The 15,267-nt window shown below is 33.2% G+C and overlaps 1 protein-coding gene across 1 annotated transcript; it reads left to right on the top strand.

The window, feature by feature from the left end:
• The first annotated feature begins 279 nt into the window (after window positions 1-279).
• On the top strand, window positions 280-14,712 carry LOC148300607 (putative cleavage and polyadenylation specificity factor subunit 2). Its single transcript, XM_088274543.1, has 13 exons — window positions 280-690; window positions 1,483-1,748; window positions 2,592-2,837; window positions 3,594-3,781; window positions 4,765-4,988; window positions 5,343-5,489; window positions 6,423-6,624; window positions 7,040-7,130; window positions 7,816-8,002; window positions 9,707-9,797; window positions 11,769-11,910; window positions 12,728-12,918; window positions 14,560-14,712. The coding sequence occupies exons 1-13, from the start codon at window positions 542-544 to the stop codon at window positions 14,650-14,652; spliced, it is 2,217 nt and encodes a 738-aa protein (XP_088130669.1). The 5' UTR covers window positions 280-541; the 3' UTR covers window positions 14,653-14,712.
• The last annotated feature ends 555 nt before the right edge of the window (window positions 14,713-15,267 follow it).

Below are 15,267 nucleotides of genomic sequence, written 5' to 3'. Positions count from 1 at the left end.
TAGTAGTAGTAAAACTTTACCCATTCGACGCCAAAACGTGTTAGTCGTTTCAAAAATCTTCCGAGCCAACCAGGATATTTGAATATGAAATTTGCATCAGATTAAAATTATTTCTATGTTTGTAACACGTATGGGACAAAAATTATATTATCCTCCTAGGTATAAGATGTCGGATTATTTCATGTTCACTAATAAGGTAGGAACTTACAAATGTAAGTTAAAATTGACTATATTTATGTCTATTAGAAAACCATAGATAAAAGCAACTCAACCAAACTCAGCTGTCAAAATTTGTTGCCGGTTGCGCGTTGTGTTTTCGCGCTATCGTTGTTGACGTTGTCCTGATTTGTGATTACCAGATAAGAGTAGATAGAAAACCCGTAAACATGTAAAAATTCTCTAAAAATTTACCCGTCTGGTCCAGTTTATATATTTTAATTTTTTACTACAAATGGTACCGCTTTTACGATCGACGATTTTATAGGTTGTGGTCTAAACATTTCGAAGATTCTTTATATTCTGTTTTACAACTGACTCAAAAATGACGTCCATTATCAAATTACACGCTATTTCTGGAGCTATGGATGAGTCCCCGCCGTGTTATATCCTCCAAGTTGATGAGTTTAGGTTTTTGCTGGATTGCGGTTGGGATGAAAAATTTAATATGGAAATTATCAAAGAGTTGAAAAGGTAAGCTTTCTTTTTATCTTTTTTTCTGCCATTAATTCACCTTCGTCAAAACAGGTCTTGATTGATACATGGAGCATAGAGAATCACATGATATGTAATAACTTTTTAAGAAACATCTGAGACATTACTATCTATCATTAGAATCCTAACTGTCCATCAAACCTCCTCCCTTAGTTGTTCCCGCCACTTCCTTCCCTGAACTACCCTTTTACTTTGCCTCCTTATTATCATCAATTTGTAATTTATGTTTTTTACAATGTTCAAGTACTATCTACCCTCTGATTGCAAACAGCGATATATGGTACTAAACATTTTGACCAATATCACTAGTCTGTTTTTGGATGGTTGGAAGAAACTGTTTTTTTTTCATTTTTAATTTTTAATTTCCTTAGTTAACCTATATTACTCTAATATAAACTATTATTTACACTTAATTTACATCATGTATATATATTTACATCTTCTTACAGTAAAGAAAATATTTATTATTAAAATCTTTCAGACTCTTTTCATTCTTCATACATTTAGGCATCTCATTCATTTTCAAACCCTTATACATGAAACAATTTTGTGACTCGGTTTTTTTCAACAATGGCAGTCTTATTTTATCCTTATTTCTAATAATATATTCATAAAAAAATTTGTTTGACACTATTTTATCCTTAAAAAATTTTGGGTAATTTATCGTTTAAAAATGTATAATACCCGCCCAATTTATAGCCCGCCAATGTATTTATTTCTATTCTGTACATGAAGTTTAAATAAATAAATATCGGTCTTCTTTTACTCCAGATATGTGAACAGTATCGATGCGGTGTTGCTCTCCTACCCCGACCCGTTACATCTGGGAGCCCTCCCCTATGCTGTGGGTAAGCTGGGCTTGAGTTGTCCAATATACGCCACCCTGCCAGTTTATAAAATGGGACAGATGTTCATGTATGACCTGTACCAATCCCGCCACAACATGGAGAACTTTGACCTGTTCACGCTGGATGATGTCGATTCTGCATTTGATAAAATGGAGCAGTTGAAATACAATCAAAGCGTATCGCTAAAAGGTATTTACAGTCGCAATACTTATTTTCTAAAAAAATAATCTTATTATGTATTGAGTTTGAATATTATAATCGATGAATGGTACAATGCTGATGCTGGCTAAGAGGCGAGTTTCGTGATGTTATTTACTATGCAGAAAATTTGCAAAGGGATAATTATTCACTTTTATGTGTTATTATGCTGTTTTCTGTCAAAACTTCTATATCTCTTGGTAAGAAATACTTGAAAATAGAATTTGGATTTTTGATACTTATTTTTGCAAATATTCAGACAAATTCAAAGTTCACATACGGTGTTTGAAAATGATGTGGATTGCATTGAAACACGTGTTACAATAAATTTTATTAGTTGTATTTACCTAGTAAATAAAGTTCACATACGGTGTTGAAAATGATGTGGATTGCATTGAAACACGTGTTACAATAAATTTGAAGAAACAATTGAAAAATTAATTTGGATCTTTTATACCTATTTTTGAGAACAGTTCAAATATTCAAACAAATTCAATGTTCCAGACATACATTCCCATCAATACAATCTTTTCATCTATGTTAAGATATCAGATAAAATATATTTTGTGTAAAATTACTTTCTTTGGCATTAATGCTGTAGAGGTTTTTGCATTTAAAAAAATGTTTTAATTCTGAGATATTGAAGTATACATATTCCACTCCTGTTTTCGAGAATCTAAAACGTAGGACTGATCACTTTGCCTTTATATAAATAATGATCAGGTTGACATCTATGCAACATCAGTGTGGATATCGATAAAAAATTATCATACATAAATTAAAAAAATATCCATTATAATTGTTGTAAAATAACATTTTGTTATTTTGTTTCAGGAAAAGGATTGGGGTTGACTATAACACCATTACCCGCCGGTCACATGATTGGAGGAACCATTTGGAAGATTGTGAAGGAAGGGGAGGAAGATATTGTGTACGCAACAGATTTCAACCACAAGAAAGAACGACATCTCAACGGCTGTGATTTGGATAAACTGCTCAGGCCGACTGTACTTATCACCGATGCTCTGAATGCTACGTACCAACAAGCCAGAAGGAGGATGAGAGATGAAAAGTTGATGAGTAAGTGTGATATCTAATTATTTAATATTGTTCATTTTAAAAGACTAGATTCTATATAAGTTTTTGATTGTTTTAGTATAAGTGGTGTTTAACCTTTGGCTGATTTTCCCGTACCACATACGAGCATAAAAGACTTTTTGGGAAATACAATAAAAAGTAGACCTTTGCAGATCTGTCTGTAGCTGGTACGGGCGCCCTGGCGAAAAAACAAACTAATTTTACCATAGTAAAGGGGTAGTAGTAGATCATGATGGAATTATGGGTTAGAAATACATACTAGATGGAAAACCTTTGTGTATCTAATATCAGTTTTCAAAACTCTCTTAGTTTAAACATTCAATAAAAACATAAAAACTTGTTATTGAATGCCTTGCAATAATGCATTATTTCATTATAAGAAATAATAAAAAAAATTCTCCCTTTTCTAAATAAAATCTTCATTAAAATTCATCACGCAAAGGGTTGAAACACATTCTATTGGTGTAGTGGTGCATCCTCGCTTTTTACCAAGCAGTCAAGGGGATCGGATTAAGGAGATCAAAATATATTTTCTTCGATAAATATGTATTTTTTTACCATAGACTCTTTATGTATGAATAACACATTTATAATATTCAATCCGGAAAAAAATATTAAAAAAAAAATAGAATACCATAGATCAAATTTCATTTACGTAAATCTGTTAAATAGCCTTATTTTTAATTCGGAAATAACAGTCGAAAAACTGTTTTAATAAATCGACTTTTCATCCAATAGCAACAATCCTGACGACCATGAGGGAAGGCGGGTCGGTGCTGGTGGCTGTGGACACGGCAGGAAGAGTGCTGGAGTTGGCACACATGTTGGATCAGCTCTGGAGGAACAAAGAGTCGGGGTTGATAGCGTACTCCCTAGTTCTTGTCAGCAACGTTGGGTATAACGTCGTGGAGTTCGCCAAGTCACAAGTAAATATTTTGCTTTTTACTGCTGGAAATGCCAATGGCAATCCTTGTCTTAGTCCTGATCTCCCATTATCATTTAAAATAATACACTTTATAGCCATAAAGATTTTTTAATTATAAAATACGTAAAAACAATGCGTACGTCTACATAAAAACAATGCGTATTGCTACAGAATCTACACAAGTCTTCCAAAATACCAATCAGACAAATGAAAATACTACAATCTGTCTTCATTGTAGTAGCAAGACTCATCACAGGGGTGTCGAAATTCCCCAACATCTCACAATACCTCCGAGATCTTCACTGGCTAACGTGACTGGAATAAATTCAATATAAATTGTACTAAATGGTGTCGCAATTCTTACACCAAATTACCCTGAAGTATTTCACTAAGTGAATGTCCGTTGCATTCTCTAAGAATTCTTATTTTATTTTTAATTTTAAACAAAAACTGTCCTGTTCATGGTAAATTTTACATTTAACCAAACAATGTTTAATGTCATACAAGTATATTTATTTTATCTTGTAATTATTTCCGATTCGTACATTATTTGAATTTTCACTGCAAAAATGTGTCAGTAAAACTGTTAAATTTATATAAAATTCATTCATTTTTTTATCATGACAGTAATAATAATTTGCATTTTATTTGTCCTGTTCATGGTAAATTTTACATTTAACCAAACAATGTTTAATGTCATACAAGTATATTTATTTTATCTTGTAATTATTTCCGATTCGTACATTATTTGAATTTTCACTGCAAAAATGTGTCAGTAAAACTGTTAAATTGATATAAAATTCATTCATTTTTTTATCATGACAGTAATAATAATTTGCATTTAAACACTGAACAAACACCATCTATTTTTTTTACTTTGTGGTTTATTAATTTTTATTACAATGTGGTAATTATTACCTACTATCAAATCCTTTTTTTTGTTCTATCCTTTTTGTTCTCTAATAATTTCCTCCTGATTTTCAGATTGAATGGATGAGCGACAAGTTGATGCGAAGTTTTGAAGGTGCCCGCAGCAATCCGTTCCAACTGCGTCACCTCCAGCTCTGTTACAGCGCCAGCGAAGTCCACAAGATTACGGGACCCAAGGTCGTCCTGGCCAGCTGTCCCGATTTGGAGTCTGGCTTCGCCAGGGATCTGTTCCTTGCGTGGTCAGCACAGCCGCAAAACAGCATAGTCCTCACAATCAAGTAAGAAATCAAAATTAATATTAGACAAGAAATAAATGCAAAAAAGACAACATAGAAGGTGTGGGCAGAAGACGGATCTCCTGGCTCCAGAATAAACGAGATTGGACAGGGATCAGAATCGTCAAAGCACTGTTTAGAGCTGCCCAAGACAAGAATAATCTCAAGTGATAGTCGACATCAGGCAGACTTAACATGTCACTCACTCCTTTCAACAACGTCATATATCAAAAATTGTCAATTTTCAGTTGTGCATGTTTTCGGAATGCCCAAAAAATGTACTATATTCCAGCAAAAGCGGCATATTTCTAACATAATGTTAACCCGCTACATGGCAGCAACCTTTGTTAATTACAGGACATCTCCCGGAACACTGGCTAGAGATTTAATAGACAATGGGGGGAATAGGACCTTGGATATTCTCATTAAAAAGCGAGTGAAATTGGAAGGAGCCGAACTGGATGAATTCAAAAGACACCAAAAAGTACACGAGGAGATAAAAAAGTAATTATACATATTTTATACCATGTAATCTACATTTTAATTGTCTTAAAATTCCGTAAAATATTTGCAGCAAATGATCAGGTTTTTTCAATAAAACATTATCTGTATTTTGTGTACTGAAAGCATTGTTCACTTTGTGGTATGGTAATATAACACTCCTTTTCATTCATCATTCATTTTGTGGAATAACCATTCCAGCGTTAGGTCAATTGTAATCTACAGTTTTTCCAAAAGTTGTAGTTGTAAAGTAGAGTTTTTAAGTGGTATTATACATGGATGAATTTGTCCTCCTTCGTAGTGTAATGGTCAGCACGCTCGGCTACCATTCTGGAGGTCCCGAGTTTGATTCCCAGGGAGGGGATCAAATAAATATAGGTGATTTTTTCACTCAAATATACCTGGTATAGACTGGTACCTGAAGCGGAGGGCTGATCACCTTTTCTTCATGTGTTAACGATCAAGATAACATATGCACCATTGGGGTGCGGGCAAGGGTTTGATTTTGATTAATACATGAATGATAAGGAAAGTGGGATATTATTTGGACCATATCAAAAGAAATACAATGTAGAATCAATGTTAGAACAACCATAGAGAGAATATAACGTTGCACTACTCTGTCGTTGCAAACATTGTTCGCCTCTTCCATATTCATGCATCTTCTCATACATACTCATCGATTTTATCAGACTCTCAACCGTTCTGAATATATTGGTTGTTTAATTATCATAGAATGCATGTTTTTTTAGTAAACAAAATAATAAAAAAAATATTTGTATAAAATTGTTTAATCTCCGCTTTACAATTTGCTTTTAGTTGAGGTTGTGTTTCTTTGGTTAATGACAGTTGGCCTAATTTCATAGTGAAATATCTTTTTTGTTAATTTTTTTGTTCTTCTCTTTAACTTACGAATTGTTTTTTTTTTACTAACAGGGAAATAGAAATAGGTCTGAGTTCTGATTCAGAGTCAGATGAGGAAATCGAAATGTCTGTCATCACTGGGAAACACGATATCATCGTAAAGAATGATGTTCAGAAGCACACTGGTTTCTTCAAGTCAAATAAAAAGCAACATGCGATGTTCCCATTCTATGAAGAAAAAACAAAGAGCGATGAATACGGAGAAATTATTAGGGTCAGTAACTATTTCAGTTAAACTTACTAGAGTTTATTTATGTGTATTACATACAGTGGAAGGCATCACTGTATATGCTACTTACATATTACGTACTACACTTTATAGTATGATTTGTGCTTTGGTTATGTGGAGTTAAGTGCTTGATAACCATCTGTTCTGACATTTTTGTTTTTATTACATATTTATAAATTATAAATAAAACACTTGTTTTTTTACCATTTGAGTATTATATTGTTATAACTAGTTTCGGTCGCTACAGAGGCTTCCATCTAAGGGTTTGAATACAATTTTTATTTAAACCCATAGATGAATAAAATTTAATCATATCCACAACTAGAATACCAAAACAATAAACTATGCTATTATTTATTTAACTGTTAGAAAAACTATTGATAAAATGTCTCATTTTTAGTTGGAAGATTATAGACTTGCTGAAGTAATGGATGTAGACGGAGAAGTTGAAAAACCAGCACCGCCTCCCGTGAAAAAAGTTGAAGAAATTGGTAATTTTTTAAAACTTTTTATGTTGTTATTGTTGATTTATACCAAAATGGTAAAAAATATAAAATATTGTAGATTTTTGCATATATGTGCAGTAAAACCCCGGAAATACGAACTAATAAAGGCTGTGGGATTTGGAAAAGTTCGGATTAGCCAAAGAAATTATAATCCTTTTTTGTTTTTTTCTTATTCATTCAAGTCTTATGTTAATGAAGTACTAAATGACGTTGCTTTTAAGGTATGTATACATTATTTGCAACTTTTTACATTTCATTCTAATATTATAGTTCTTGAGTAGAAGTATTGGTACAGACAGACTGTATACCGTGTACGTTATTAATTTTTCAATAATATGTATTTACACAAAATAAGGTTACATGTATAATAATTTTATGTAAAAATAAATGTGTTTTTAAATCTGAGTTTTTTAAAAAAAATTATAGAAATGTTTTTCTCAAAATCTCGTTTGGATTTCTGGGGTTCCACTGTTTGTACAAAACATGTCTTTTTTAAAATTTAAATGTAACTTCTATTTATGATGGATGTTTTTTACTTTGTATCTTTGTGCCACAAAGGTATAAGGTGCATACAGTAAGAATTCAGTACCTTAGGTGACACTATTTGTTTTCGTTCATTGTTTTCTGAAAATTTGTTACTAATGATTGCTATATTGTTTTTTTAATGCAGAAGAGAAGTTTGAAATTCCTACCAAGTGTGTGGAGTACAAGAAACAGGTTGTCGTCAAGGCTTCCATCCAGTACATTGACTTTGAGGGAAGGTCTGATGGAGAGTCTCTCTTGAAGATAGTTTCACAGCTGAAAGCCAGGAATGTCATTTGTTTGCGAGGTGACGCCAAATCAGTCAACACACTTAGGTACATATTTATTAACACATTATTGTCGGGCAGTTTTTTCATGATCAGTACACTTATAAGGGTCGTATACTAATCACAAGTAACCTTACAATGATCACTCTTACACTTCAGGTACCGGTCCAGAATAATATTAATAAATATTCTTCTTCTTCTTTTTGTGCCACTTCTAACGAAGATCGGCGATCATCATGGCTATCTTTACTTTAGATGCTGCAGCTCGGAACAGAGATTTGGTGCTTCTGCCAAACCATTGTCGTAGGTTTTTCAGCCATGATGTCCTTCGGCGTCCTTGAGTTCTTCGCCCCTCAATCTTTCCTTGCATGATTAGGTGGAGAAGACGATATTTTTCATTTCTCATGACGTGTCCGAAGCACATAAGCTTTCTCTGCTTGATGGTTAGTAGGAGTTCCTTATTGGTGTTCATCCGTCGGAGGACCTCTAGGTTGGTGACCCGATCATGCCATGAAACTCGCAGGATCCTGTAATAAATATCAGAATATTAGAATAATTTATTATTAGATTAAAACCAATATTTTAAGCTTTTCCACTTTTTTATTTGACCAGCGACCGGGTTTCGTCGTTACCGACATCATCAGACCAGTCTGATGATGTCGGTAACGACGAAACCCGGTCGCTGGTCAAATAAAAAAGTGGAAAAGCTAAAAATATTGGTTTTAATCTAATAATAAATTAAAAAGGCAATTCCATCACGAAGTGTCAGTAGATAATATAAATCTATTATATTAGAATATTTTAATTTTGACCTCTCTGGGACCTCCAGCAAGGCAGCCAAATGTTCTGATCACTACACTACAGAAGCAACTTGATAAAATTTTTTATCTGATTAATAATTTTGAAATTATTTATATTTTTCTTCTTTGCGTGTCATGTTTGGTCCCCCTGACGTCGACTATCACTTGAGAGTAAATGTCCTTGTCTTGGGCAGCTTTAAACAGCGCCATAACGGTCATGATCTGCGTCCGATCTCGTATATTCCGGAGCCAGGAGATCTGTCTTCTGCCCATACCTTGTTAACCCTCTATGTATTATGCGTTTCATAATTAACTGCAATAGCTTGTGCTTCTCTCCTTTTAGCACATGCCCCAGGTAGGACAACTTCCAGACCTTGATCTATAAGATAATTCAATTTGCCTGTATCTTTGTTAGGTCGTGCAGCTTTTATTAATTATTCTTCTTCTTCACACCCTTATCCGCACCCTAATGATGCATAGGGCACTGCATCATATAAATGCAGTGTTATCTTAATCATTAATACATGAAGGAAAGGTGATCAGCCCTCCGCTTCAGGTACCAGTCCAGAGTAATATTGAATAAATATTAGAGTGAAAAAATCATTCATATTTATTTGACTCCCCCCTGGCAATCGAATCTGGGAGTTCCAGAACGGCAGCCAACTGTACTGACCATTATACTATGGAGGCGGATGATTTTTATTAATTAAATGTTAGTTATTATTCTCTCTAATATTTATTAATATATCATATTGGACTGGTATCTTAAGCAAACAACTGATCAATTTGCCTTCATGTGATTGACAATCAAGATAACACAGCAACAATGTGACGTCCCTATGCACCGTCAGGTGCAGATAAAGGATAAAATAAAAAATCTTAATGTTTTTATACCCATGCATTATTGACTAGTTGATTTTTACATATTTCTACAAGCCATTCACATTTTCAGAGCACATTGTATCAACGAAGGGTGCAACAAAGTATTCACACCCCATAAAGGGGAAACCGTAGACGCCACTACCGAATCACACATTTACCAGGTAATTGAAATAGTAACATTTATGATTATTATTTATTATATCAGACATTTGATAATTCAATCTTCAGATGATATATCGCTCACTCCTTTCGAAAACGTCATAAATCAAAAATCGTCAATTTTCAGTTGTGCATGTTTTCGGAATGCCCAGAAAATGTACTATATCCCAGCAAAAGCGGCATATTTTAAACTTAATATTTACTTGCTACAGGGCAGAAAGTGTTGTTTTTGCATTTTGAAGAAAAGGTATTGTTTAATTATTTGTTTAAATATACTAAATATTTTTCAAATGGAGAAAAAAACCTTCAGGTTTTACCTAAAAAGATCTGTTGCACAGTAAAAAGTTCAATAGGTGGCTTGATATTTATTAAAGTTTAAAAATATAATACATTGTATTATATTTTTAAACTTTAAAAACGTTCTCCTGAAAAATCAAGTTTTTTTTATCTATGACACTCTTGAAAGCAGTGAGCAATATGTATCAATATATAAGTGTCTCAACTGAGGCAAAGCATCTCTCGTTTTTATGCAAAAGAAGATAGAGGTCTGATCTTTCCGGGGCTTACGACTTGGCATTTGGCTGGTTTAAGTGATTGTAAAAGAAAATTCAAAGCACACATTTCAAATATGTTTCATTTCACAACACTTATAAGGCATTAAAAATAAATAAAAATACCTGAAACAATAATGCAATCGAAAATAATCAAAATACCAGTAAAGTGACATCAACTATCAAGAAGCACCCTACCTGCCATGAGCAATGTTTATTATTGCATGTATTACTTTACATTACTGTTGTGTTCAATAATTGGCGCTGCCATAGCGGTAGAAAAAGCTGTTTCTAAAAAAAAACACATGAATTCAAATGCAATGTTGTGTAAAATTTTCAAAGCAATTAATGAATTACTTGAGGAGAATTAATGTTTTGAATAAACTAACATTTACATTTGTATTTATGCATATCGAAATTTAAAATCATATTGTAAAACCTACTCAACAATTTATTTGTTTCACGTGATTTGTTAGAAATTGTTTGATGTTTTAATGTTGTTACTGCTAACGGTACTGGAACACTTGTGATGAGGAAGATGGAAACGCGCAAATGAAGACAATCTTTTATTTATTAAAAAATCACAAAGTTATAAGAACATAGGGTCACAAATATATTGAAAATTACAAAACTTATTAAGGCGAGAAGAACAAAGCAACACCAGTATAAAAACAGAGCGAGCGCGACGTATACACATTTTGAATATTATTTAATCTGAGCACACAAAAATTTGTCTGCCACCCCTTATATACGATTTTAAAGTAGTTACATGTGGTGGGGACAATATTATAAACAAAATAAAAGTCGATGAACTGTGTCTCTTTGTTCTTCTCGCGTACATTTATGAATACTATTTTAATACATAACTTATTCTGAAAAATACACAGATTTTGGCCGATTTAAGGTTTTTGTGTTTTGATTTGGGTGGCCACCAGTCTGCCTCAGTGAATAACTTGAGGAAATGTAAGATTCTGAACAAACTAACATTGAAATTAGTATTTATACGGATCAAAGTTCTTAAAATTTATAAAGCAAAACTTGTTAACCAATCAATTAATTTATTTCACTCAGTGTGTTGAAATTTTTTTGTTATTTTCACTATTACTACTACTACTACCATCACGCCGTTTCCCCGCAGGGGTAGCCAGAAAGGATGGAACGCCACTCTTCTGTTTTGACATACACTCCTCGCCTCCTTCACATCCATGCATCGAGTCATACATGCCCTCCGATTACGCAGACTTTTGACACTGCCTGTTATTTTCATGTTATTAGATTTAAGGTTTTTGTGGTTTGATTCAAGTGGCCACTAGTCTGATTATGTCGATAATGACGAAACCCGGTCACTGGTAAAATTAAATAAAAGTGGAAAAAATTATAAACTTGTAATTTTATTAAAATATTTATTGTTATTTTGTTTAGGTTCGGTTGACTGATGCCCTGGTTTCTGGGTTAGTTTGGCAGAAAGGTAGTGCCGGAACGGAGATTGCTTGGCTCAGCGGAATCATCGGGGTCCGGGAATCTGAACCCGTTCCCAGTGAAACGGGAGAGGAAACCGAAAAAGGTATGTGTTTTTACTATTATATATCATGAACAAAAAATTAACCCATCCAGGAGTGAGTTTCTGCGGACAGAACTGTATCTGGCGAGTGAGTTTTTTTTTTCTTTATCATATTTAATGCAATAACTAACATATTTTCTTGTAAAAACAAATGTTTCATGTCTTGAATATTTTTTTACACAAGGAAACCTATATACAACATTTGAGTGTGTCCAAATATTTGTTCACAAATCTGAATTATCTCCAATTATAGGAGTTATTTATCATATTATTTTTTGACATCTCATCAAAGATGAAGAAGAATAGGGAAGTCTGGGCATTTACGGGGCTGACGACCGTCATGACGACCGGCTGGTTTAAGTGATCACTTTACACACGTGTGTTTCTTCTTCATCTTTGATGAGATGTCAAAAAGTAATATGAAAAATAACTACTAGAATTGAAGATAATCCAGATTTGTGAAAAAGTATTTGGATACACTCGAAATGTTGTAAATGTTTTATTTCATTCACTATGAAATAAAACACTTCATACAAACTTTGTTTTAAGTTAAAATTTGTGGTAAAAACAGTAAAATAAACTGAGGTGTGGTTTTAGTGTTTAAATACAGTATTTAGACCTAAAATTGGAAGTATAGCTTCTGAAACTAGTCATAATAAAATAAACTCTAGTGGTAAAAAACAAGTGATTTTCTTTAACAATTTCATCATGTCTTACCACAAAGTGAATGCCGAAACAATAAATACAATATATTTTCAACGAAAAATGTCAACAATATTAGTCTTTTGTCTAAATTTTGTCCATTTTAATTTTGTTTCAGAAAAACCTGAGGATGAGCAAATATTCACTCTGGAACCTCTTCCTGTATCGGAGCACCAGCCACATCAGGCCTCCTTCATCAACGATCTGAAGTTGTCAAACTTCAAGCAAGTCTTGTCCAAGTCAAACATCAGCTCTGAGTTTACCGGCGGAGTTTTGTGGTGCTGTAATGGCACTCTTGCCATAAGAAGGGTAAGTCTTTGCTCATTAACCGTTAGAGTGCTGAGAATCGATATATCGAATCTGGTATACTTTGCCAAAAGCGCTGCTGATATTATACCAACGATAACTCCGGTGGAATTTGGCGGCAGTTAGTGTCACTGTGTATGCGTTGTTAAATTTACGATTTGTCAATAATATTTACTACTACTACTACTACTACCATCACGCCGTTTCCCCGCAGGGGTAGGCAGAGAGGATGGAACGCCACACTCTTCTGTCCTGAGATACACTCCTCGCCTCCTTCACATCCAAGAGGAGGATGGAATGCAATAATATTTACAAATAAATAAATTCAACTATTTTTAGTACCGGAAGCGAAAGGCTTTCTTTCATGTGTTAACGATCAAGATAACACTGCGTTTATATGATGCAGTGCCCTATGCACCATTGGTCGTGCGGATAAGGGTTTGAATGAAAAAATAAAAATTTTAGTAAATAATAGATATACATTTTTTGTCAATCATGACTAGAATGGTTAGTGTTACTTGTGTATAAAGTGATCACTTAAGTCAGCCTGGCAACATGACAGATCATAAACCCTGTGAATACCCAGACCTCCATATTCTTCTTCATCTATATTGAGACCAGAGGTGTGCATTCTATGTAGGCAGAAAAGCAGTGCCTACCCTGCATTACTCTCGTTCCATATAGAAACACGACCAGTAGTTACTATGCCTCATCCTTACCCAACCCTACTGCCTACCTTGATTAAAAACTCTGTGCACGCCACTGGTTGAGATGCTTTGTAGTAAGATATGTTTACATTATAAATAAAACACTTGTTTTTTGCCATTAGAGTACTCAAGTGGTAAAAAATAAGTTTTTTTATCTATAATTTAATCAATATTTCTAGCTCTTTATATATTTGATAATTTGACATCAAAAACTTAAGCTGGAAAGAAGTATAAACCGGAAAAATAAATACCGTAGAACGGGGCTACTTGAACTTTGATGTGTTACTTAAGCCTATTACGAAAAAATTATTTAAATCTGTATTTGGTCTACAATAATGAACGTATTGTGACAAGTATCGTCACCTGTCAGGAAAACAATGAATTATGTCGATATGTTCACTATTGTAGACCAAATACAGATGTAACTATTTTTACTGTACTGGACTTAACACATCAAAGTTCAAGTAGCCCTGTTCTACGTATCGTGACCATAAGTGTCACCTGTCAGGAAAACAATGAATTATGTTGATATATTCACTATTGTAGACAAAATACAGATGTAAATATTTTTATTGTACTGGGCTCAAGTAACACATCAAAGTTCAAGTAACCTACGGTAACCAATATCATCCTAATGAGGTAACCAAAAAGTGACAGCTATTCATTAGTCACATTTTAAGCAAAAAATAATGAGACCCATCAAATTTCTGCATATTTAGCTAGTGGACTAAATGCTGTGCATTACAAGTCTGCAGATATACAGAACCAAATGGATTTGATTGGTATAGCGGTACATATTTAGTATTGTTCAACTTCAAAACTTGGATCGTAGATTCAATTTTATTTTCCTCATTCTGGGTATTGTTTTGTATATTTCCATGCCTTCATTTTCTTTAAAGTATTAATCATAGTAACAAAGACCTTTATTTTTTTTCAGCATGACAATGGAAATGTTTCGCTCGAAGGCTGCCTGACAGAAGAATATTTTAAAGTACGAGAATTACTCTATGAGCAATATGCGATTGTTTAAAATTCAATACCGATTGTTACACAACTTTTGTATAATTTATTTAATAAAACATTAAACAAAAAATATATTTTAATTTTTATTCACTATTCGGATATTAATGTCTCTTTTAAAACACATGAAAGGGTTAAAAATATGATTTTTTATACTTATATTTTTTTCTTGAATGTTTTCCGCAGATACTTTGTGGCACATTTTATAATATCTTTATAATATTAATTAACTTTGTTTTCACCACTTTTTTAACTAATACAATTTAACCCACCGGTTATGACAATACCTTGTCATCATAAGGGTTTATTTTAAATCAAAAACATTAAAAACATTAAAATACTCTCACCAAAAACTTTCACACACTCCATAAAAAACCTAAATGTCATTTTTATTATTCATTGCATAGCAACCCCAAATAACAACTAATGGAATCACCCAAAAAACAGTACGCACGCATACTGTTTTCTACACATTTTTATGGAGTGTGTGGAAGTTTTTGGTGAGAGTATTTCAATGTTTTTAATGTTATGTTTTGATTTAAAATAAACCCTGATGATGACAAGGTATTGTCGAAACCGGTAGGTTAAATTGTGTTAATAAAAAAAAGTGGTGAAAACAATGTTA

This window comes from Brachycentrus maculatus, unplaced genomic scaffold (genome assembly GCF_059751285.1).
Source record: "Brachycentrus maculatus isolate JH-2025_06_01 unplaced genomic scaffold, ASM5975128v1 h1tg000687l, whole genome shotgun sequence".
Lineage (NCBI taxonomy): Eukaryota > Metazoa > Arthropoda > Insecta > Trichoptera > Brachycentridae > Brachycentrus > Brachycentrus maculatus.
This window is presented reverse-complemented; position numbering and strand designations above follow the sequence as displayed.

Coding starts and splice junctions, on each gene's coding strand:
- LOC148300607 (XM_088274543.1), top strand. CDS start 542: ATGACGTCCATTATCAAATTACACGCTATTTCTGGAGCTATGGATGAG. Junction 1,749..2,591: donor TCAAAGCGTATCGCTAAAAG/GTATTTACAGTC, acceptor ATTTTGTTTCAG/GAAAAGGATTGGGGTTGACT. Junction 5,490..6,422: donor GTACACGAGGAGATAAAAAA/GTAATTATACAT, acceptor TTTTACTAACAG/GGAAATAGAAATAGGTCTGA.